General features: G+C 38.6%; 1 protein-coding gene across 1 annotated transcript in view; it reads left to right on the forward strand.

Annotated features, from left to right (window-relative positions):
* EIF3H (eukaryotic translation initiation factor 3 subunit H) overlaps window positions 1–18,434 on the forward strand; it is an 89,910-nt gene extending 71,476 nt beyond the window's left edge. Inside the window, exons 3-8 of the mRNA XM_064442205.1 lie at window positions 1,228–1,395; window positions 2,888–2,987; window positions 4,418–4,567; window positions 12,973–13,093; window positions 15,591–15,723; window positions 18,180–18,434. Of these exons, the coding sequence (XP_064298275.1) occupies window positions 1,228–1,395; window positions 2,888–2,987; window positions 4,418–4,567; window positions 12,973–13,093; window positions 15,591–15,723; window positions 18,180–18,277 (770 nt within the window). The 3' untranslated portion in view covers window positions 18,278–18,434. The remainder of the gene's footprint in view (window positions 1–1,227; window positions 1,396–2,887; window positions 2,988–4,417; window positions 4,568–12,972; window positions 13,094–15,590; window positions 15,724–18,179) is intronic.
* Window positions 18,435–24,038: the final 5,604 nt, after the last annotated feature.

Below are 24,038 nucleotides of genomic sequence, written 5' to 3' on the forward strand. Positions count from 1 at the left end.
TATTTGTCCAATCTTGAAAAATGTCTCCCCGTATCTTTAAAGAATATGGTTGGATTTTTTTTTTATTCTTTTGAAAGGATATAAAGTGGGGTCTGAAAATGCAGCACATTCTGTCTTCTAATTAATTTATGTTGCTTTCTTTTATAATGAATATCACATTTTCATCTGCGCAAGGAGAAGCCTTGAAAAAAATTAGCAAAAAAATGAACGCATAGGAGGGGGTTGGTTTTTCTCTTAGTAATTTTTGCAGCTGCAGACAAAACTTAAGCATTGCGTAGTGTTGTTGCGTTTGATTTCCTATCAGTTGGCTGGGAGTGTTGGTTCATCTGATAATTGCACTGAAATCTGTTTCCTTAAATTTAACCAGCAGGCACAGTGTCTGTCTGTTTAAAAGGTCTGATAAGTGATAAGGTGTGTTGATCTGCTTGATGGGATTATGTTAAACATTCCTGAATAGAATTCTGTTCCATCGAGGCAATCTATTTGAATGAAGCATTTAGTAGAAACGGAATTTATGCGCTGGTACAATGAAACATCACAGCTGTTGGTCTAAAAAGCCTGACAAAAAATGTTCTTTACTGTCTAAGGAAACTTACTGTATATAAATATGTGTGTGTATTATGTATAATATATGCATACATGCATGTATACACATCTAAAAAGAAGAAACGGTGTTGAAAAATTGAAGATAAATGCAATCAAAACTGTCTGTCAGCTCTAGCTGGTCCCCCAGACTCCAATACTGAAAATATAGATTTATACTGTGAAATAGACATAAATAGTTTACCTTCTATTTCATATTCTCATTAAATAATTCTTCTTTTGATTCCAAAAGTTATCTAATCCTGGATGGTGTTACAACTTAAATAATGATATTTCCTTGTTACTAAATGACAAAATGTTACTCTGTGATGAAACCCAGTATCAGAAATTGTTTTTATGAATGAGCAAGGTAATATGCACTGTAAATGACGTGTAGCAGTCTGATCACTTTAGCAATTAACTGCAGCTGAAAAAAGTCTGCTTACGCAGGCTAGTCTTGCTCTCATTCTCTGAGGAAGCCCTGGATTTTAATGAAGATAGTCCAGCAGTGAATAAACAAACTTCTACATAGTTGCAAAAAAGAAAATAAAGTAAAATACAATTTGCTCATTTAATATCAAGCTCGCTCTCAAAATAGTAGATTGTGTAAGGTTACTTTTTAAACATATTTTTTATTTAATCTAGTTCAATACCAGATGGAAATGATGCGAAGCCTGCGCCACGTAAACATTGATCATCTTCACGTTGGCTGGTACCAGTCCACATACTATGGCTCTTTTGTCACTCGTGCCCTCCTGGACTCCCAGTTCAGTTACCAGCATGCAATTGAGGAGTCTGTAGTTCTCATTTACGGTTAGTATGAGGTTTCCTTTATTATTCTTTTCCCCTCTTAATATTATTACTACTATTTTTGTATTCTGTCTTTTGCCTGTAAGAGTAGCCTGGCAGGCCTTTTCGAGTAAATACCAACCCTGTGTCTACGGCAGCCTCAGCAGCAGCTAAGTCTAGACAGGGTTTCCTTCTTTCTGTTTATTTTTCTTGCTATCAGAGCCCTGATGTGTACGTTTTGGAATGCTGGAGTAGCTGCTTCATTTTTATTCCTTCATCTCCCCTCCCTCGTCGAAGGGGCTGGTGGAACCCGACCAGATGTCTAACAAACCCCGCTTGCTAGCGTGTCTGGCTCTGTACGTGACTGACCAATCATTGCACGAATTGCCAAGTTTTTTTTATACCTCTGACAGAAGCATACAAAACCTGGACTGTTTCTTAGCACAAAGATTTTTTTCTTTTCTGCCTATTTAATGGTGTTTCCTCAAGCTCTCCAGACCAGATGTTCTGTGCTGTATCAGAACCGTAGGCAATTTAACAGCTTTATAGCCTCCCCCTCCCCAAACACTCACAGTTTGCCATATCTGGCAGACTTGCATATAGTTTCCAGCTGAGAAGTAAATGTAACGTCCTGAGTATCTGTCAGAAAAAATACTAATGAATACGATCAATCTTATGAGCTGCCCCAAAATTGTTTCAGTATGTTAACAATTGGATTACAGTAAAGAACAAGTTGTTAAAGTATACTTATATTGGCTGGAAACATTGCATCATCAGACCTTGATGAATTTTCCACTTGTTTCAGTCTATTTTGGTTTTCATTTTATCACCGATTGCTAAAAGTTTTACTGTGTTAAGTTTCAGACAACATGAATGTTAACACAGCTTTTATTCTCATGTTGGCATGCTTCAGCCGTTATCATGCTGCAAGTGTTAAGCTTCTTTGTCCTAGGAATGTAACAGTGTGTTTAGAAAATTTCCCCCTAAATTCAGTGGAGTACGTCAAGGCAAAACTAATCTTTTTTATATACCAGTTACATTGTTATGCACGAAGCAGCAGGGCAACTTGATTTGAATTAGCGTATTGCTACTCTAAAATTACCTTTTTTTTGTATAAAATGTAGTTTAATGAATAATTTACTGCATAATGACTGGAGGGAAAAATCTTTATTTAAATGAGTTAGCTCTTGCATAAGTTCTGTGGATAGTTCATATGAAAGAAAAGAAAATGTGCATTAGACCTTTAATGGGGAAATAATGTTGTGAGTAGAATGGGTCTAGATCCCTCATGTTCTCCAAGTTTATTAATTATCTTCACTGTGTACAATCGGATGTATTCTACATTTCAGTACAATAGGTTTACTTGCATGGTAGTGTCTTTTCTGTGTTGGTTATCTTAATTATTTTTTTTTTTTAATATGACTACTTAGTTCTTTTCTTCCTGGTTGTCATTCAGATATTAAAAAACAGCAATCTGGGGTTAGTAACAATACTCTTCCTCCATTTTTAATTATAGATCCCATTAAGACTGCCCAAGGGTCTTTGTCGCTAAAGGCATATAGGCTGACTCCCAAACTGATGGAAGTTTGCAAAGAAAAAGACTTCTCTCCAGAAGCGTAAGTAACTTCAAAGAATGTTTTCTCATAGGTTTTGCTAGATTATTTGGGAGGCAGAAGGGGAGACAGAATGATGAACTACTGTATTTTAAAATCTCCTATAATAGTGTGTGCTGGGGAAACTGGATACATACGGGTAGCGATAGACATGCACTGATACAGTGGGCTGAGAAGGCATGAAAGTCTGCCTTTGGGCACCTAAATAAGGGCTGAAGTGGTGGAACTTGAACTAATTTTGGTTTGGAGATGGTCGGAAGGCTGGCTGTGAGGACCATGGTGAAGGTATCTGGGAACAGAGTCAAAAATATAAAAAAAGAAATGGAGGAGGGGAAATAGCTGGTCTGTCTTTAAGCCCTTTTTTTCCAGAAGGAAAATTGAACAGGTATTCTGGAATAGCTTTTCTTCTGTATTTATTCCAAATTAACTCACCCGTGTGGACACAGTCTTCTGGAGTAAAGTGGGATAATTACTCGGTTTCAAAAGATTAGCAGCTTGTAACAGATGTAGGCCTTAGCTGTTGTCTTTTTCCTCAAACAGCTTGGTGTTCAACAGCAAAACCACAAGCACTTGTTAAACTTTCTTAGTTGAGGAAAAACGGGATCATTTCATCACTTGGTGTCTAAACGTAACATTTCCATGACGAACAAACAAATCTGTGCTTAGTCAGGGAGCAGAGAAAAAGGTAAAAAGCAAAAGTTTTTGTTCCAAAATCCAATATGTATACAAAGAAGATAGGGATATATTTCCTTAGAAGCTTGTAGATCATGCCTTTACTTCCAGATTTTATGAAAAGTGTTACCTTCCACTTTATTATAATGCAATAACAATAGTTGTTATATGTATATTGTAAAAAAAAAAAAAACAACCCAACAAAAAAACCCCAACAAAACAATTAAAATTTATATCTTACTATCCGCCAAGGAATTTAACTATTCCAAAATGCACGTTATTTTGTCAATCTAATTTTTAGTCAGTAAAAATTTTAATTATTCAGCTATTGGGAAAATTGTTTTCTATTGCAGTAGTTATGATTTCAAAGGTATTTCAGTGTCATGTGGTAACTAACCGTTCACTTCTGTTTAAGAAACCCTGATGGCAGGGAAGTCAGTAAAATATTTTGGAAGGGGCAGAGTTAATCCTGTCAGTACAGTCTCTTGCTGGAGGCTTTTTCAAGTAAGTAATGTATTAACAAGTAAAGCGGCTGCTTGACTTCTGAGAGTTTTTCCTAGAGAAGCTTTTTCTAGTCTTTGTAAACGTGAGGTTTTGCCATGCAAATGCTCTCTTACCAAAGCTTGAGTCTTGTTTGATTGTGGAACTATGAAAATGAAGAGTTTTTACAAAATTGCCAATTGTTGTTGGAGCAACAATTCAACAAAAAGAACAAGAGAGTTACTGGCTATATTAATAAATATTTTTAATTTTTTTTACAGCTTGAAAAAGGCAAATATTGCTTATGAAAACATGTTTGAAGAAGTGCCCATTGTAATTAAGAATTCATACCTGATCAATGTGATGTTGTGGGAACTGGAAAAGAAATCCGCAGTAGCCGATAGACATGAATTGCTCAGTCTGGCTAGCAGGTAAGTACTTGTTACAATAATGGATGTATTTTTATTCGCTTTCCCAAACCACAGTTTAACACCTTGGGTGAAATCCCAGTCTCATTACAGTCCATGGAAGCTTTGCCTTGACTTCTAATGGGGTTAGGACTTTACCCTTGTTCTTTTGCTGAAGGAAAAACTGCATGGTAAAACTATAGCATTAGATTCAAGGACTAAATTCAGTCTGTAATGCACATATACCTATACTGCTTGATGTGTATAATCTTTTCAGCAGTGTATACTCCTTCAAGAAAATACTGGGATTCAGAAAATTCAGGCAACTAGATCTGAAAAGAAAAATCGGTTTTGTTAAATATTCCTTAAGTAATTCTATAAATTATTTTAATAAAAAATTGCATTTGTTCTACTTCGGTATCAGGATGCATTTGAAAAGAAAATAATAAAGCCTCTGTCTGACAAACTAGCAAAAATGTTCAGACTGATTGCCATGATAGCCAGCATTCCTGATGTCAGAAATTGTTGAAGAGTTTCTAGGATGAAACTTTTTCTTCTTGTAGCACTTTGCCCTGAAAATACATTTATGATAACAAAGTAGGCATGACTTCTGGCAGCACGGCCAGAAATTTAGTGGTGTTTAAATCTCACACAACACAGTACAGCTAATTGGATTATTGGGCTGACCAAAATAACCAGATACACAAAATGATGCAGTATCTTGTTGCATGTAGAAACTAGGATGTATTCACTAAGGTTTTCAAGTGTAAGACCTTCTTTTTACGTCAAGGTGGCGTCTGCCAAGATTCTGATCCCCTCTGACTCTGACAACCAAGTCAGCCCAATTCTGGTGGCCTCTCTTATTCTTCTTTTTCTGTGCACCCCTCTCCAGTCATATAAGGCTGTTGGATCTATATTGCTAGTGGTCCATATGTTGTCTGTGTTAACACAAATTTTCCACTCCATTTTCTTTACTTCGGCTTATGTGGGTGTATCAAGGGATCTGATAGCTTTGAGAGAAATTGGTCAAGAGAGAACAGGTACAGGGTGGAACTCTGCCAGGAAATTTACAGATGTCACAAGAGATACTTAATCAATCATTTTCTCCAGTAAAGCTGTGAATTTGCACCTTGGAATTAATGAAGTGAAGAATTTTTGCTGAGATGTTCAGACTGTTTAACTTTGCAGGCTTTCTGTTAGGCTTTTTCCTTGGTCAAAGATTAGAAAGCTTTCACCGTCTGAGGAGAGGGTGGCACTGGAGGTAGGAGATGACAGTGATTCCTCATGAGCTCTACTGCTTTACTGTGAAAGGAGGACTGTGCTGAGGATACAGCAGGTTTCCAGGTGACCTGACAGCACTGCCCTTCGTTGTTTCTATGGATTTGGTCCTATAAAAAGGTTTGGGATTACCTAGCACCCTGGATCCTAGCACAGGCCACTGCTAGTCACGTGATACGATTCTGGAAATGGAAATTAATTTGAACAGATCACAAACCACATTGGAAGTTTTTCATCAGCTTTACATCTTACGTAGTAGTGGTTCCATACCATTGCCCTGACTCAAGATAAAAGATAAGAACTGTACAAATTAATTTCCTTTCTGGAATGATGGTGTTAATAGCCTGGTGCAAGACAGGCTTTTGTGCTGTTCCTCACATCAGTAAGTGAGATGAGAAGTGAACAGGAAAAACATGACCCCAAAAGAAAAAGGAAAATCCATCATAGGATGAATACAACAGGAAAAAGGAGAACTTTTGTCTTAGTGAATCAAAGTTGCTTTTCAATGGGTGTTTTCTTGCAGCGGTGCAGTGCTGTTCTTGATGGTGACACAGGTGGAACTGGATTCTTGATAAACCTGGTTAAAAGTGCCTTTTCAATTAAGTGTGTTTCTTTGAACTTACACAGTTACTATCCTATATCCTGGCAGCAATTTCTTGAGCTTATTGAAGTCTAGAATTTCCTACTAATGGGGAATTAATTCAACAGATTCAACAGTTTTCAGAGGTATTTCTGAATTATTTCTCCTGAACTGGCTTTCCTGGCAGCATTCTTCTGACTCACCTGGTCTGTTTGAGGAACTTCATGTGCTTAGTTTTGTTTGAAGCAGAGTAAAGTTTTGGAAATTACCCCAATGGGTTTATTTGCAGGTTTTTGTATGTGTCTTTTTTTTAATATTTCATAGCTGCTTTTAGTTACAAGGCAGGTTACATTCAGCATTATCTTACATTGGTATAACTCAGCTGGCAAATTAAAACATTTTAATGCTCATTTATTCAAGATAGGGTGATTTATACTGCCTGCTGAAACATTTAACTAGTTTTTGCTTGAATTCAACAACTAAGATTTCTCTGTCAAAGAATATAATGCCTGAAGTTGGGGTGTTCATACTCCCGCTATTTTGGAGTTTTATTTTCGGCTCGCATTTCTTTTTTTTTTTGGTCTTTTAATAGCTGTGGCTAAATCATCTCGGGTATCAACTTTTTAATTTTGGTGCATGTCCTCCTCACCTAACTTTGCTAATGTAGAATTAGTTGGCAGTAACTTTAATTCTGCTTTTTTTGTAGGAATGGGGGGTGGGGAGTGTTTTTGGGGGTACTTTTGGTCCTTTGGGAGCATCCCTGAAACTTTTTAAATTTTCTGAAGCAATAGTTTTGGCAATGAAATCATTTACCCATGGTTCTCCTCTGGAGAGGTTGTTTCATCAAGATTCTCACATATTCAGCCACCCACCTTGTCTGAGTTTGAAGCAGTACCTATTTGAGGTACTTTGTCTGTACCTTAATATCTTTCTCCTTTTGAAGTACATTTGTGATAATTGTATAGAGTAGCTTACTTTTTGGGGCATAAGTTTGTTTCTTTTGTGAAATCTGAATTGACTGCAATATCCCATGGAACAAAGCTGAAGGTAGAATAGCACAAGGCTAGCAAGTAATAGCAAGTAAAGGTCTTTTGCTCACACTGTTATCCTCCTGCTGCCCTTAAGGACCAAAAAGACCTTGGAGTACTGCCAGTCTTTTGATAGAGACTCAAGAATTAAAATCCTGTCAGATAATGTTCCAGATCTTCAGAGAAATAATTACAACCAACTTTCCCATTCTCATCCATCTCTTCCCTATTCTATTGATGATCTAGTTTAAATTAAAAAAAGCTTTTTTGTGGTCTAGCTTCATAATAGGGTTGTTCTATAATATCTCAATTTGTCTCAAGCAATTTTTCTAATAGTGTGCGTCAGTAGAAGCAAACATGTGCTGAACATTTACTGCAGTAACATCTACTTGGCAGATATATTTTTCAAACATCAGATGCAGTATTTTTGCAAAAGTGACATAAGGAGGGTTACTTTGGCTTTTGAAAACAATATTAACCTTTATACATTGTACTGCTTATTCAGAAATCTCAATGTGCTTAACGGATTATTAAGATAATTATGAAAATCTCTAATTTGCAGTTGGGGGAAGCTGACACAGAGAGGGTAAATGTGTTGCCCAAAGGCACACTTCAAAGCCGGAGTAGAAAAGGGAACGAAGCTCAAGACTCCTGACTTACATATCTAATTCAAACAAAATCCTCTTAAAAAGAGCACAGGTTGGACTCGGGCTGAAATGCTGAGATGTAAACAAGCTCTGCTAAGCGGTGGGAATGTTCCTTAGAAAAATTTAATCAAAAAGATGTGCTTTGCCCAGCAGTACCTCTCTAATCCACCCAAAGCTGTTCTCACCAGGAGGAGGAAGGCTGCACAGGGTGGCACCTTTCCCAAATAACAGTAACTCTGAGAGGGGCCTCAGTAGAGCTGATGGAAAGTGGAAAAACAGTGGAAGCAGATACAGCATTTTCTTACTCTTGCTTTTGCTGCTCCCTTTTCTCATCTTCCTTAGCCAGGTACAAGCAAAATAGATTAAGTAAGGAAGGGATTCATTTGTAGTGATGGTCGGCAAGTTTGGGGGACTATCTTTTTTGGACACCTCCAGCTTCAGAATAGTTATACCCAAAAATTAGGTGCCTGGGTACAGCACAGTGATTCAGATCTCGGAGGCTGGATGCCTCTGCTCCCTCCTGGGCCAGTGCAGGTAGGTGGGCTTCTCCAAAAGTGCAAGCTGAGGCCCCCGAGCTGTGTGTAGAGACAATTAAAACTAATGAGCAGGACATGGGAAGCTGAGAATGATGTGAATTGCGGCCTCTCTTTGAAGGTTTGGTGTCTGACTCGAGGCTGCATTTTGGGTGTTTCAGACCTTTAGCGAGTGTGTGTCTGGAGTCCTGTCCTGATTAAAGATGCTGAAGTAAATGTGGGCTTCATGTGTAGTTCCCCATTATGAATCCTACAGAAGCGGAGCCAGTTTGAGGTTCCAGCCTCAGCTGCTTGCATCATTCCTCCCCACTACCCCCATTTCATCTCTACACCCCTCCCACCCTCAAAGGTTTTAATTCCCTCATCTGTTTCAGAACATGGCTATACAAATAACTTTGTGGAATAGTCTTGTGGAAAAAGTCAGGCTGCCACTCTTCCCTTCCAGCCTTTCCCTTAGCCTCCCTCAAAAAAAAGAAAAAAAAAAGAAAAAAAAAGAAGAAGAAAAAAGAAAAAAAAACCCAACAGAGGGTGTTTTTGCATTTACAGTAGACTATTTCACTGAAGGAGTTTGAAGTGTGCCCACGCAAACAGCTGGATCCATACAGCTGAGAGTGCTGTAATCCTTGGGCAAAGGGGGAGGGAGAGGCAGGAAGATGCTGGTGCTGGAACCTCTTAAACTGGCTTTGCTGGCAACAGCAAATTGCACCTTTGCTCTCCTTAAAATACATCTGCAAAGGGAGGCCCTGGCGGTATGAGTGTTCCCTCAGGAAAAGGGAGGCTTGCATTTGGGTCTCTTAGCCAGATCCATATCCTAACAGGATGCCCTTGTGTAGTGAGTGATCCATGGGTTTAGCTAATGTATAGTTGTTGCTTTCTCCTTCTGTGGATGCTGGAGCATTACCCCGTCGAATGGAAGGCTCACCAGTGGGAAGAACGAGACAGAAAGGACAACAGCTGCTATCTGTAGATTAGGCTACTCTGTTCACTGATTTCTATTTCCCACCCTCAGAATTGTTTGACCTTTGTATTTGAAAATTGTTAAATAATGAATCGGAAGTAATCCTTGTGTCAAGGACTTGATTTCGTATCTGCCCTTTTGGGCGAAGGAGTATCAAGTATAAGGCTGTTACAGCAAAAATGCACAGTGCGAGAAATTGCTCTGCAGGCTAGACTTTCTAGTCTGTTTTGTTTCTAGAAACAGACTTTGACAGTTTCCCTTTGACGTTTGTATGTGTTTGTCCTTTTTTGGCATTTTTTTATTATGTCAGCCATGCCACACAGAAAAGTCTGAAATGCTAAATTTCTGGAAGTTTCACAGGTCACTCACTACAGGTGAGTGATCCTAATAACAATTCTCATTAAGGAGTCCTCTCACATTAGATTACTTCTTTATTAGATATGTCAGAATCCACATGACATATTTTTTGACTGTCCTAACTGCAGGAGATGCTCCATTCTGTTTTTCCCCCTTTTGTTATCTATATTTCTCCCCAAAAAGGAACATAGTCCCCAGGTGTGGACCTTGTGATGCTTAGTATGATAACAGTTCTGCAGCTGAAATTTTTTCTCCCACATATATTCACTGATACCTGAGGTGTGGTGGTCTCCCTGTGCTATCTTAGATGGAGCTATGTCTTTTAGTTCAGTTGAGGAGTGTCCTCAGATCACCACCACTGGGTGATCTCAGACCTGACTTGTTTCAGATGAAACTAAACTGAAAACAGGCTTTTGGAGGATACCTGCTCTGCTTCAGCTACTAATGGGCTTTCAGTTCACTGGACCACATCAGAACTACTGATAAGAAACCCCCCTGAAACACATGTAGCATGGACATTGGTTCCTCAGCACCAGCTGTTTTGCTCCATAGGTCTGTTCCTGTTGGTCTACACTAGTTGTTAATCTAAATGTAAACTCGATTTAATTAACTCTTACGATGAATCAGCTGAATGAAATGCATCCATTAAGAATGCAATTTATTACGGAGCCCTCAGAACAAAAACAAATGCAAGTGCTGAGCTCGATGTTGTGACTATCACAGAGCCTTGTAGGAAAGTGAGTCTTAATGGGGGTGTAAGCAGCATTTATTGGCACCCCCTCCCCTTTTTAAAAAATTGTTTTTATTTTTAACTTTTTTAGTTGCATTGATGCGTAGAGGGCATTTAGGTACCTAGCAGTGTGATCTTTGGGATCTGCTGTAGGGGAGTGCAAAAGGTAAGGAAGTGCCTAACAGAGCCTTTGGGCTAAGTAAGTGTATGATGAGTCTTATGGCCTGGAGCAATGTGATTTAACTTGCTAAATCTCACCAGAATAAACTTCAGCTGGATAAAACTTGCTTAAACATTGTATATGTACATTCTTACAAGTTACTTCCTATTGGTCTTCCTGGTTTTTTTAAAGAGATGGAGCAAAAAAGGGTATCAACCACATGAGAACTGAGGAAAAAGCTGGTCCTGTATTTGCAGCATACTTATCACTTCATGTCTCAGTTCACATCTGTTTAAGTTATCTGTTTTTAGCTTTTTGTTTCCCTGGCAATGAGAGAAAACACTGTATTACTGCAACTTCTAACAATAACTCTCTGTTTCTGTATTCTGCTCTACTAAGCTGGTCCCAAAGAGATTCACATAAAATCATTCTTTGTAACCAGCTATATTTCATATGGACACTATCTGTAAAATAATTATGTATTCCTGATGTCCACATACCCTACAAGGCAATTAGCGTGTACCTACATAGGCATTTCTGATAATATCCAGTTCTAACACTAACTCTGTATAATATAAACTCTATAAAAATGGAAAATATCCACACCCCTAGCCATGGCAATATTCCACAGTTCTAAATATCATGTGCTTGAAATGTTCAACCAAAAAAACCCCTAGAAGTTTAAAAATAATTATTATAGTGGCGCCTTTCTTGCTGCTGTGTAGCCGAAGTCATCCTCACCATCTACCCCTGTATGCAGCTGAGATTTAAGACTCTGGCATGTAAGTTGTGGTCTGGAGTTACTGATACAGCTTTTTGTTCAGTGAGCAGGCAGCTCAGCTAGTGAAATAGCTGTCCTAGTACTCAGAGATAAGGGTGTCTTTAGCTACATCAGATACCTCAGCCGATACCCTCTATGCCTCAGTATGTCACCAGCTTCTGTCTCCAGCTGAGAGTTCTATGGATTTGGGGAATAATTTACACTTAAACAGCGGTGTGCATAGTATTATGTATGTGGTTCCCTTTTCACTTTATGCCTGTCTCTCCCACTTAGAGTTTCTCCAGTCCATAGGCTGTAGGATGGTGGGAATGTGTTGTAAAAGGCAGAAAGAATCTGAGTGGCTGAAGGATATGATTCTGACATAGAAGTGCACAAAAGTTTTTATTTGAAAGAAGCTCTCATGAGGTTGAAGTCATGAGTAGTGGATTTCAGTTGAGGAGAAGGATGGAGTTTAGCTTTTTGAGTCACTGAACTTCAGCCAAGCAGGAATGGGCAAGGCTTAGATCAGAGCGAGCAAGCTAGCTTCTGACCAAAGGGATCAACAGAGAGCAGTAAGTATCCTTCTCTTACCGTACTGCCCTGTAAACACAATTTAGGATGAATACTGTCTCCATGGGCACCAACCTAAAAACTTCCAAAACTTTTAACTTGGAAGCTATACCTTAAGTTGAACATTCCTGCAAAATACTGAAGCCATTGCTAAAAATGGTTACAATAAAAGTTGTTTAACAGACTCTATTTGTCTGGCCAAGGCAGTAGATCGCATAACTGGAACTGGACGCACCCAGCCTAGCTGCTTCCATGTTGCCTATGGTATGGAATGTGGAGCTGGCTGGACTGGACGCAACACTCCCTCTCAACAGCTAAGATCAAGCGACGTCTGCTGAACTTCCAGGCGTGGTTTGATAGGCTAGTTAATGAAATGGAGTTCTGAAGAATATTTAACTATCCCTGCAGAGGGGTATTTAAAATATTAGTGAAAAAGCTAGCGGTAACTTGAAACCAAACTCTTAGAACACATCTGGAACAGTGTTTGGGGTTGCATGTCACAAAAGCATCAGACTTTTTCTTTTAAACATTTGACCTGCATCTGTAATATCAGTAAATTCACGCGGGGCATTGGTTTTTTCATAACAATGAGGTTTCCTGCAAAGACTAAAACACTTTATATATGGTATGTGCAATGTGGCAAAGATGCTAGAGGAGGAGATGCCATGTAAAATATCATCAAATAAATCTATGAACAAAGAAAGCCAGAAACTGAAAAATTTGCAGACTCTGCCATTAGTGCGGAAATCCTGGTCAGGTGACTTGAAATGAATTTTAAATATTTTTTTAAATAAATTCAATCTTTCATGAATGTTTCTTGTATTTCAGTAATCACCTAGGGAAGAGTCTGCAGCTGCTGATGGACAGAGTGGACGAGATGAGCCAAGACATTGTTAAATACAATACCTACCTGAGGAATGTAAGCAAACAGCAGCAGCAGAAACACCAGGTTGGTAACATGGAAAACCTGAATGAGAGGATTTTTTTCCACAAAAGTGTTTGGGTGGTGTTATCTAAGACAGATTAATTTGGATCTAAGCAATATAAAATTCTTACAGAAACATATCCATTAAGTAGATGTGTAAAATGTATAGTCAGTGGGGAATTATCAAATGGGTTCACTTCTGCTCACATGTGGTATGGATTGGTCTGTCTTTGCTATTTTACGCGTTTGTTAGTGATTTATGATAAACCAAAATAATTCATAAATATGCTGTGGACACAGGGATTAGAGGTTTAGTAAATGAAAAAGCTGAAACTGCAAGTGAATTGTTCCAAAACAAACCATGTTTAAGACCACCACATGTAGTCGTGCATCTAGAAATAAAGAAACATAGTCCCTATTTAAAAGACAGCAGACTGTTCTCTGATCGGAAATGACATTTTAGTCATGTTTTATATCAGTAGGTAGTGATACAGATCAGGTGATGCTGACTTTTAATTCCTCTTTAAGATCCAAAATAGTCTGACTGGAGAATACTGAGTATGGAGACCTGCTCTAGGTGGCCCTGCTTGAGCAGAGGGGTTGGACAAAGTGTGACCTCCAGGGGTCCCTTCCAACATCAACCGATCTGTGATTTGGAGATAGTATTACTTTATTTGCTCATACTGCATTTGATGAAGCAATACTGTGTCTAATTATAGAAGAATGCTGGTAAACTGGAAAAAAGCCCTATGAGAATGATTTAAAAGCCTGGAAAGCAGACCTCAGTGAATGCAATTCACTTCACGTGATAAATTAAGTTAACAAGTGACTTGCTTACTCAGGAAGTACCTGCATGAAAAATAAATTTGAAGTCTCTAATCTAGCTGACAGAGATATGACAAGATTCAATATTGGCCAACTGAAAATGGGCCAGGCCACTTTAAAGAGAAAATATTGCAGGTATTGCTACACAAAGTAGCTTATTATTAAAAAGAGCACCCGGGGTTCATGTGAAATGCTTCATCACTGAGTATTTTAAAATAAAATTGGGTTTTTTTCCACTTAAGTGTAGCTTGAACAGGGAGTACTTTAGAGAAGCAGCACATGATCACTGGTCTCTCCTGGCTGTGTAATTGCTGAGGACGTAGAAGCTTCAAGCATCTTATCTTCAGAAAATTTATTTTCCTTTGCTGCCTAATTTGAATAGAAAGATGGCATCCACTTCAAAAGTTTGCGTTAATAACAAGGGGATCTATTTATTTTGAAAAGCAGAGCAAAGTAGGTTCCATGGTGTCTCACTTCATTTCTTTACTAACTATAGCTGCTTTAGTAGTGGCTCATTGCAGCATAGTTAGTGGTCTTAACTTCATTTTTAAAATGGAGCAATTGTGATTAAGAGCAAGCCGTTTCAATAGAGAATAATAGGCAGACTGCTGAGAAGTGAATGGGGTAATGCAAAGAAAGAAGAAACTACATGCGATTCACATACAAATATGGGCATTTAAGATTTTATTTTTAACATTGTCCAAAAACATGTATCTGTCACTACTACTGGAAAAAAAATTAACTTCATTTGAGTATGCCACCAAGTATGATCTGTTTTCAGACTCTTATGCACAGATATGTTTAAGTAAGTGAGACCAAACACCCTGTCATCTTTGGCCTGTTTATTTTAAAGAATTTTTTGTGTTGAATATGAGGGCTTCGATAGACAAACCTTACAACTAATTCCTGGCTGTGACATATAGTACGAAATCTCACATACACGTGTTGGAATGTATGTACTTCTGCAAGAACAAATGTTTTTCCAACAGCTGAAGAAATGGTCTGCCTTAATTTTTGTAAAGTTCGACTAATCTACATGGCAAAGGGAAGCACTGAAAACAAATCTGATTGTTTTCTTTTTTAGCAGAATAATCTCTACAATTTTCTACTCTAGTGTATCCTCTGGTAACCCACAAAAAAATGGCGTCGAAGTGGCAGAATATCTAAATTACTGGAATGGAGAAACGAACCATTATGCTTTGTTTCAGCCACCACTTTGTTCTCACTTCAGAGTTAATATTTTTATGCCTTAAAATACATTGTTTAATCAAGTTCTTTTCCCATTCAACATAATATTGTTTTGACCTTTAACTTGCATAAAACTGTGTATTTCTGCTTTGTATAACTATTTAAGGTAATGGCTTCTTATAGCTACATATGCCAACCTTGTTTTCCTTTTTTGCACGGGGAAATGGAGGCCTTTATCTACCATGCTGTATTCTTTCCATCAGATAGACTATTTATCTCTATGAAAAAATTTAAAAAATTAACCCTACCACCTCAGTACCACATAATTTTCCAGTGCCCTGCTTTTTTAAGGTGCCAGCTTGGTGGGGTGGGCGGGTGGAAATGCTTGTTACTAGCAATTGAAATAAACTCTGACTTGCATTTGCATTATTTGAAATAAACTGAATTGCATGGACTTTTCCTGCTTTGGAAGTGCTGTTGCATTCTGTTTCTGTTGATTTCTTTTCAGTACCAGCAGAGACGTCAGCAAGAAAATATGCAGCGTCAAAGCCGAGGAGAACCCCCTCTTCCTGAGGAGGACATCAATAAACTTTTTAAACCACCACAGCCACCTCCAAGAATGGAGTCACTTCTTATTGCAGGTAATGTTCTAGCAGTCTCTTCAACTCATCTTCCCATATATGAATGTTCGCTTGGGGAAAAGTGCAGTTGTTACCCTAGAAAACATCTTAATTTTTCATTACCTGTGTCACTACGGTGTGATATTTTGGCATTGGTAGTATTCCAAATACTGTCCTTTATTTGGTCAAAGGCAGTGGTTTCAACCTGTGGTCTACAGCCCGAGTGTCTGAAATATTAAAAAAAGTAGCTAAGAAAAGCAACCTTACTGCTAGTAGGCAGACCATGCCTCTGTTAGAAAGTAAGCTTCCACACACGGAAGAATTTTAAGCCATCTAGGTGAGTACCAGAGGCACGTTACCCATGTATATATGGACATACGTAATTTTTTGAAAGCAAGCCACTGTGTTTAACCAGAATGGCTGCGTAAAGCTTTAAAGTTGATGTATGGAGACTTTCTCCCTTTATTTCCTATTTTTCCATGGTGTCTGGCTCCTGCTTGACCATCTGCGCCTCCCGGGTTAATGGGAAAGGGCAGGAGCAGCAGCCAGAGCCTCGTCCTGGCTCTGTTCTGAGGGGGTGAAATGGGATTTTAAAGGAGAGCTGGAGAAATGCCCCGCGGAGCAGGCTTTCAGCACAGGTGGGTGTAGCAACTAGGGTAGTCCATAAGCTGCTCCCTGCACTTGTACCCCAGCTCCTCCCACAACTGCAGAAGTTAGGAGGCTCTACAGACAGGAGGCAGGAATAAGCTGTTTGGGCTGGAACTGCTGATTCAGAGCAGAGCAGATGCCTGCAGCCCTGAGTTACTGGTAACATCCCTAGGTGTTGAACTGGCTGTTGCAGCAGCTGAGATCTTACTTTTAATTCCTTTTAATTAATTGCTTTTAATGGGGATAATTTCTTTGATTTCTACTGCCATAGTTTTATACGCATCTTCCTGCGCCCGAAAGTGAATGAAAATGTAAATGGAAACAAAGCATAGGTATAGGTCCCGCCCCCCAATTTCTTCACTTTAGCGGTATGCTGAGGAACGTAGCCACGGTTCGGCACAAAAGTCAGTGCCTGTCCTGTGCCTCCTGGAAGGGTAAAAAATATCTAGGGCACCACAATGGCAACAGACAGCAGAAAACCTAGATGTCCTGCTAAGTAATCTAAATTTGGAATATGTCATGAGAAAGCAAACTGTAGCAGGCTTTTTGGATTAGGTAGCTATTACCGTGTTTTGTGCTGAGAGAAAATTAAACCAAAGTCCTGGTAATTTAGGGTACAGGAAAGACTGTGCTTTGACATTAAAAAAAAAAAAAAAAAAAGTAAATTTGAACTACCGCTCTTAAATTTTTGAATGACCAGGAGATTAATATTTTAATGCTGGTAAGTGCTGCTTTTAGAAGAAATAATGTTCTTGATTTATTATTCCTCCCAGAGTCTTTCAAAATCTACTGTTTTGATATTTTTTACCAGTTCATGAATCCTAGAAGCATTAAAGTATTTAAACATTCAGCTTTAGCATAGCTTAAAAATGCAACAGAAATGTGTATGTGTGTTCTATGAAAGTGATATCTTAGGATGAATCATCTCTTATAAGAGGAGGAATTGAAAACTATTATACTTAAAGGAAAAAACCAGTTTTCAGCCAAAATGACTCTCTTCATTTGTTCTTTTACCGTAGTCAGGGGAAGAACTGAAAGCATCCACTTCAACTTAGATGAAGTAAAGTTTGTGGATAAAGAATAAAAATTAGCTTTTTTGTCTCTGAGGCATTTAAAAACTTTTCAAATAGAGCATTAAATCGAGAGTTTATTGGCCTTCTAAATAGTCTTAATTTTGATTAAACTGGCTTCATGCTTTGCTATTCCTAGCTAACAAGGGAACTAACTTGTAGCAGTATGTGTATAAAAATGTTTTGATGGGCACGTTTGATTTGTAAAGCACTGACAAGTCTTCATACCCTGATGATTTTTGAAATAGCTAATAAAATGAAATATTAGGTGGAAAAAAAAGGCTAGCAAAATGAGTACCACAGTTCTCAATCTGCTACTGGAAAATATTTGTTACAAATATTTTAATAGGGACAGCAGATGCATAAGAACAGAACTGAAATTCAGTCTTGTAATATTTTTAGAGCAACTAAATTGAACAATTACTATGATCAAGCGTCCAATACAGCAGCAAGAATTGTTTATTCCTTTTAATGTCATATGTCTTTTCAGAAATTGTACGTAATAGAATTGTAGGAAAATAAAGAGGTTTTTGAGCATACAGTTTATGTATTCAGCTAGTTTAGTTTCTTCTTCCCAAACCTAGTTGGGAATACTGAAAATGTAAAATTCCGAAGTGTAGAGCAGTTGAGCTTTTTTGGTTGCTTCTCTGTATAAATCCTGAATGATTCATGCACATTTGGCTTTTCAAAAACAATGTTCTAGGATACCTTTCTGAATTTCAGAACTGACAAGGGTTTACTCTTCTTTCCTATTGACAGGTCAAATTAATACCTACTGCCAGAATATTAAGGAGTTCAATGCACAGAACCTGGGCAAGCTCTTCATGGCTCAGGCTCTCCAAGATTACAACAACTGAAGAAACTTTGCTGTAGCCCTCAACAGGAAAAGTTAGTTACAGTTTTAGACTGTTCACGATCCTCTTGAAAATTTACTATATTGGTCTTGTAAAACAGAGTCACCTTGGTTTGTGTAGAATTCTCCTCTAAGAAAAATAAAGGCAAATTTTAACGATATTTTAGTATTTCCTTATTTGTTGGCCCTATTGGACTGGAATTTTCTGTGGTCACTCAGGTTTTCTAAATCTTTGGCAGTTATTCATGTTTAGTCATAGCAAATAATACAGGTTTTATTTAACTTGGAATCTGAAATAAAAACAAATGATTACAAATGTTCAGTATAGCCGACTTCACAGAAGAAATTTAAGATTTCCCAGTTTTGGTTGAGAACTTATAATATGCTAGTCACTTGGAGCAGTTTCTCGGTTTGTTTTTAATCTGTTTGGACAGGCTGATGTGATGGACCTTCCATATCACAAATATTTCATGGGCTTCATATTTGGAACATATAAAACTAGTGTTATATGGAGACTGATCCCCACCATTATCATGCTAAGCTGTGTTCCTATATTCTGTTGCCGCCACCAACTGGACTGAAATCCAGTGATGCTACTGAAGTCTTAATGACAGAAACTGTGTAAGTAGCTAACCTGGAGCAGCCAGTGTGGTGTAAATGGACACCATACCTATTCTGCACTTACTTTGCCATCTGGATGCACCTTCATTCCTGAACTTGGGCTACTTTCTTTTTAACAAAAGTGTTAATTGAAAGGTCTATTAGGTGGCAACTCACACATGTTACTGTTACTGTCATTGTTTCTGTGTCAGGTTTTTTTTTCCTTGAGTACTTCCTTTCATGAAATTGTGTGATATGTCCTGAGAGACTACAATGGCTGAAGGAGTTTGGTCTTTTAAAATAAATAACATCCTCTAAATACAGACCTGAATGTTTCAGCCTCTAAGGTGAATGTTTTGGAAAGTCAGAAGTATGTGAAAACTGGGGGTTAGAGTAAGAACTTACTCCTTTCCAGTCTAAACTATAGTGATTGCAGTATTTGTGTAAATATGGATGCAAATTTTGTTCAGCCCTCGCATATCTGGCAAATTGCCGGTCTGATCTTTTGCACTGGAAACTTTGGGCACCTTTGTGTTAGCTTTCCTATGGTGAACAACTCTGAAATCGGAGATTAGTTAAGTATCCTGCTACAGTGCCACATGATTGAGTTTCATTCCCAATACAAATAATATTCAAAACCTTTTAATTTGTTAGTTTTCTGAAGGACCAAAATAACCACCGGGGAGCAGAAGTAGGAGCAAGTAATTAGATTAAGGTGAGACATTTGAGATAGAAAAAGTGATCTTCTGGATAACTGGGAATAGAAGACTGACTCTGGTGACTGTATAGAAGGAAACAACAGTAACATTACATGTACTAGAAGGTCTGCAAAAGAGCTGTTAGCAAAATAAATACTTGGAATAGGTTAAAAAACCTGTGTGTTTTGAATTAGTTCTTTATGATTGAGGAGGTAAATGTGAGAAGGAGGGCAGTAATATTCAACTGTGCTGGAGTTAAACAAGATAGGTGAATTTTGTGTAGCTGGATCCAATGTGCTAAATGTTAATGTCCATGAGGAAATAGGGAAGACTTCAGTAGAAATCTGTGGCTTCTAAAGGTATGGATCTGAGTCAGACAGGGGAATGAGGTACAAAAAGAGATGAGGTGTACATAGACTTTGGAGATAATTTGACTGTTCTGTTCTAAATCACACTTTAGTCTTCTGTCTTGGTGGAGATAATTAGAGGAAACCTCCCTGAGTGAGGGAGGTGGAGTCAGTTGAAGCTGTTGGTCTATAAATGACCAACAGCTGTGGAGGTTAGGCATTAAAAGGGATGGGGCTGTGTCTCCACGCTGGGTTTGGCGTGAGCTTTCTCCGCTGTTTTTGTATTCCTGGAACTTCGTTTTTACGTGTTCTCTTCCTAATGGGAGTGAGCTGGCAGCTCATTCACCATAAGGCATATCCTTTCCATTTCTAATTATCATAACACTACCTATTTTTTCTCTTTCCTTGACTGTGAAAGGATTTTCTGTATGCTGATAAAAATGTAGTGACATTAGTCTTTAAAAGTCACCTCTAAAGAAGTTAAAACTTCTAAGTCAGCGAGCCTATTATCATAGCAGAAGCAAGCAAGGCCTCTGCCCCGTGGTTCCATCTCTATCAGGTGACCACAGGATATGCACAGAGGAGGCAAAATGGGCACGTAAGGGAAAAACCTTCCCTGCAGTCCACATCTAGCCATCGTCTCTCCTGTCATGCTCCTAACCGCGCAGGTCCGGGTTAACTGTTTTGTAATTGTTTTTTATTTGTGCATGACTACAATCCTTATGAGAAAAAAATGTTATTTTGAAATCCAGCTCTAATTGGCATGAGTCTTAGAGGGAAGTCTTCCAAGCTAGATGTGCAAGTCTTTTAAAAGTGAGGTTTAAAAGGAGAAAAAAGGGGACGATTATTTTAGTTTTGGCGCTGAAGAAAAACAGTATTTCTTCTAGTTGGTTGATACTTGGGATCTTCACCAGTATAGCTCCAATTTTGCTGTGACATTTACTGCCTCCGTTCCACTGCTACTTGTGAAATCCTCCAATTGTACTGATAATTTGAGCCAATGTGGGACGTGAAGTGCCATCTCCTGTAATTGTAGCGCTAGCTTGGTCATTGTGCCATGGCTGCCTACTTACGGGGAGCTGTGGTCCTCTGTCCCAACTCCTTTTTTTAATGTGCAGACAAAATGTAAAGGCTTTGCTCGTGTAAGGTGGGGTGAATGCAACTTGGTGTTGCATAAATAGTGAGAAAGGTAGTGCTCCTGTAGTTCAAGGTAACACTCTGACTGAGGAGTCGTGGTAACGGATGGTGCGTGCCTCTGCTCGGTCACAGCACAAAGTGGAATAGGTCATCTGTGAGCATTTCAAACAGTCTGAAATGTGTCTGGTTATACTGACAGCCCTGAGGTTGTCTTCAGCACCAGCAATAGGAAAGGATGCTAAACTTTGGACCATCTACTTGCTTAACTGAAAAAGTAAGTGTGATTCCTCAGATACGGTTAACTGCCACAGTTGTTGTCAGAGGCTAATTCTTAACATTAATATTTAAGGAAAATGAATCTAAATGGGAGAGCTTTTCTGTAATCCAAATACACTTGGTGTGCCCTTATCTCGACATCAAGGTGTGATGGGCTATTTCCATTCTCCTTTCGGTGTTCTCAAATTTGGACCAAACTCCATCTAAACTGTACATGTTCTGCCACTGCCCATGTGGAGGAAACCTGGGGTGCTTTCCCCGCTTCTACACAGGTTATCACGTCCTTTTTTTTCATCAGCTCCCCCAAATACTTAAACATTTTAGAGGCTGGATTTCTCCTCCATCCTGTCAAAGTTTGGACTTCTGTGCAAAGCTGAACAGCGTGACTATGAGCTACTGCAGGTAAGAATGGGTAGCGTTTGTGCAGCTGTTTACAGCTGTACAGAGTAGAGAAGGTCTGGGAGGGGTTGCACATGCCCTGTTTGGTGCTAACAGATGTTGGATGGGGTTGGGAGTGGTGACCAAAAACACTTGTAAAGAACATCTGATGTCTTTGTCTTTATGCTTTTTATGCTTTGCAGATTTCTGAGCACAGAGTCATTCATTAATCTTGTTGGTCAGTACTGCTTGATTTTTTTTTTTTGCCTTCTGATGAATCTCTGATATGACAAATCACTGGTGACAAACTGAGACATCTTTAAGAAGCAAGCGCTATTTAATGGTTCTCACTTGATAGTCAAAGGACTCGTGGTGCGCTGTTAAGAAGTCGTTAGGAGCTGGTGATGCAAATAATATCACCAGGGGAAATATGTGCAATGTGTGCAGTAAGAGGAATTGAATTGCTCTCTGTAGAACTGCTTCTCATCCAGTTTGTGAGCCCTGGGGTAAAAGACACATCCCTCCTGATTTTCCATGCCTCTGCATTTTCTTCCCCTGGATTTTGTACTTCCTGTTAATTTTCTTCAGGTTTTGCCCACAGCTTGTTGACTTTGAAGCAAAAAGAGCGTGCTGCTCTAAATCCAATGCCTTCTGTTATGTACTTTACCATTAATTCCTCTGGAAAACTTTTACTGCAGCTGAGATGATGTTTTACATTTCCTGAGCTGAACATCAAATTAATGGTGGAAGTTTTGGTTGCTCAGGTGTCAGGTATAGCCCCGAGTTCAACTTTCTCATGCCCCTGGTCTTCACCTGCAGGGGACTGACTGCATGGGCACTGCTCAGGAGACGGTGGTGCTGCTCCTTGGGACTAATCCAGAGGGAGTGATTCAAAAGCTTTTTGTACCAACTTTACAACTGGAAAGACGTTTACACAAAGTTGGGCCTGTGTTTTATTTTTTCATCTTTTAATTGACAGACCAGATTGCTGTTGACACAACTCATCATGAGCTGAGCGGTAGCAAATTACACAGAGCTGTAGAGGATGTCTTTAAAAACAACAGCTTTGGCAAAAAGCTCCTTAGTGAAAGAAAAGTTAATGTCTTATTTCAATTAAAGCAAAGGTTTATATGCGAGGAAAAATGGCCAGATCCATTTTACAATGATATTAAAAGGCATTAGGGTGTCAGTAAAATAAACAAGGAAGGGTAGCAGTGCTTTTATGCAGCAGAAACACAGCTAAAGACTTCAAAAGCTTCATAAAGTGAAAAGAATGTATGCAGCGAGGTTTTCCATTCTGGTTTAAATGATCAATTTATTAATGTGACCATTACTGAGGGTGGTGTTCCTTAAGTACCGTATGATGCATCAAACTTCTGATCTTTCTTTTTTTCCCTCTTCTTCTGGATTTGAGCAATACAAATTTAGTCTTGTATACAAAAATATGTCCTGTTTTCATCATTTAGTGTGTGATTTCATCTTTCATATCTCAGTAGTACTGATGAAGAGTCATATCCAACAGGTTGAAAAGTTGACGTCTGGCTGAAAGGGTCAGGGTTTCATCCCATGTGCAGTGTTTGCTTGTGTATCCTGATGTTTGAAAACAAATCACTGAAGGATTTCAAGTAAGTTTTGTCTGCCACAGAATTGGTTCTCTTTTTTTGTTCCCACATCTTTCGCTTGGCTTATTTAATATAGTAATGTAATTATTAACTCGCAGGTTGCATCTAAAGCAGGAAGACATATTATATGACCGGAATGCACCAGTGGCAACAGGCTCGCCTGTTTCAATCTGTGGTAATAAATATGCCTGAAAGTGAAGTCTAATAATGACAAATTTATATATTTTAGGAGAAGTAGTAAACAGTATGATGATCAAGGCTGGTAGGTCTTACAACAGATTGTAGCATTTGAGCAGTTTCTGCTTTGGACCAAATGTGTGACTTCCACACTGATTTTTTTAAAATATTTGTATTTTTTTAGCTTACCTTAAGCCAAAAACCATGGTCATATTAATTGCTGTAACATTTAACACAGTAGTCAAGCACATCCATTGTTACTAGCTATGGAAAAACTAGTTCCAAAAGGTTTGGCAATTACAAGCTTCAATGATGTTAACAACTTGTTTACATGGACTACAAGGTCATATTCAATTTAATTTTTAATGTGACTCTTGAAGTAATGTTCTAGGACTATCTAGGTTTCTAGTACGGTTAAGCTTTCAATATGGGATAAACCCCAACAACTTTCAGTTAACAGAAGAGCACTTTCTACAGTTATATATGTGAGCAAAAGCAGTCATGGACTTGGTTTCTTGTGGCTTTTCGGT

This window comes from Phalacrocorax carbo, chromosome 2 (assembly GCF_963921805.1).
Source record: "Phalacrocorax carbo chromosome 2, bPhaCar2.1, whole genome shotgun sequence".
NCBI lineage: Eukaryota > Metazoa > Chordata > Aves > Suliformes > Phalacrocoracidae > Phalacrocorax > Phalacrocorax carbo.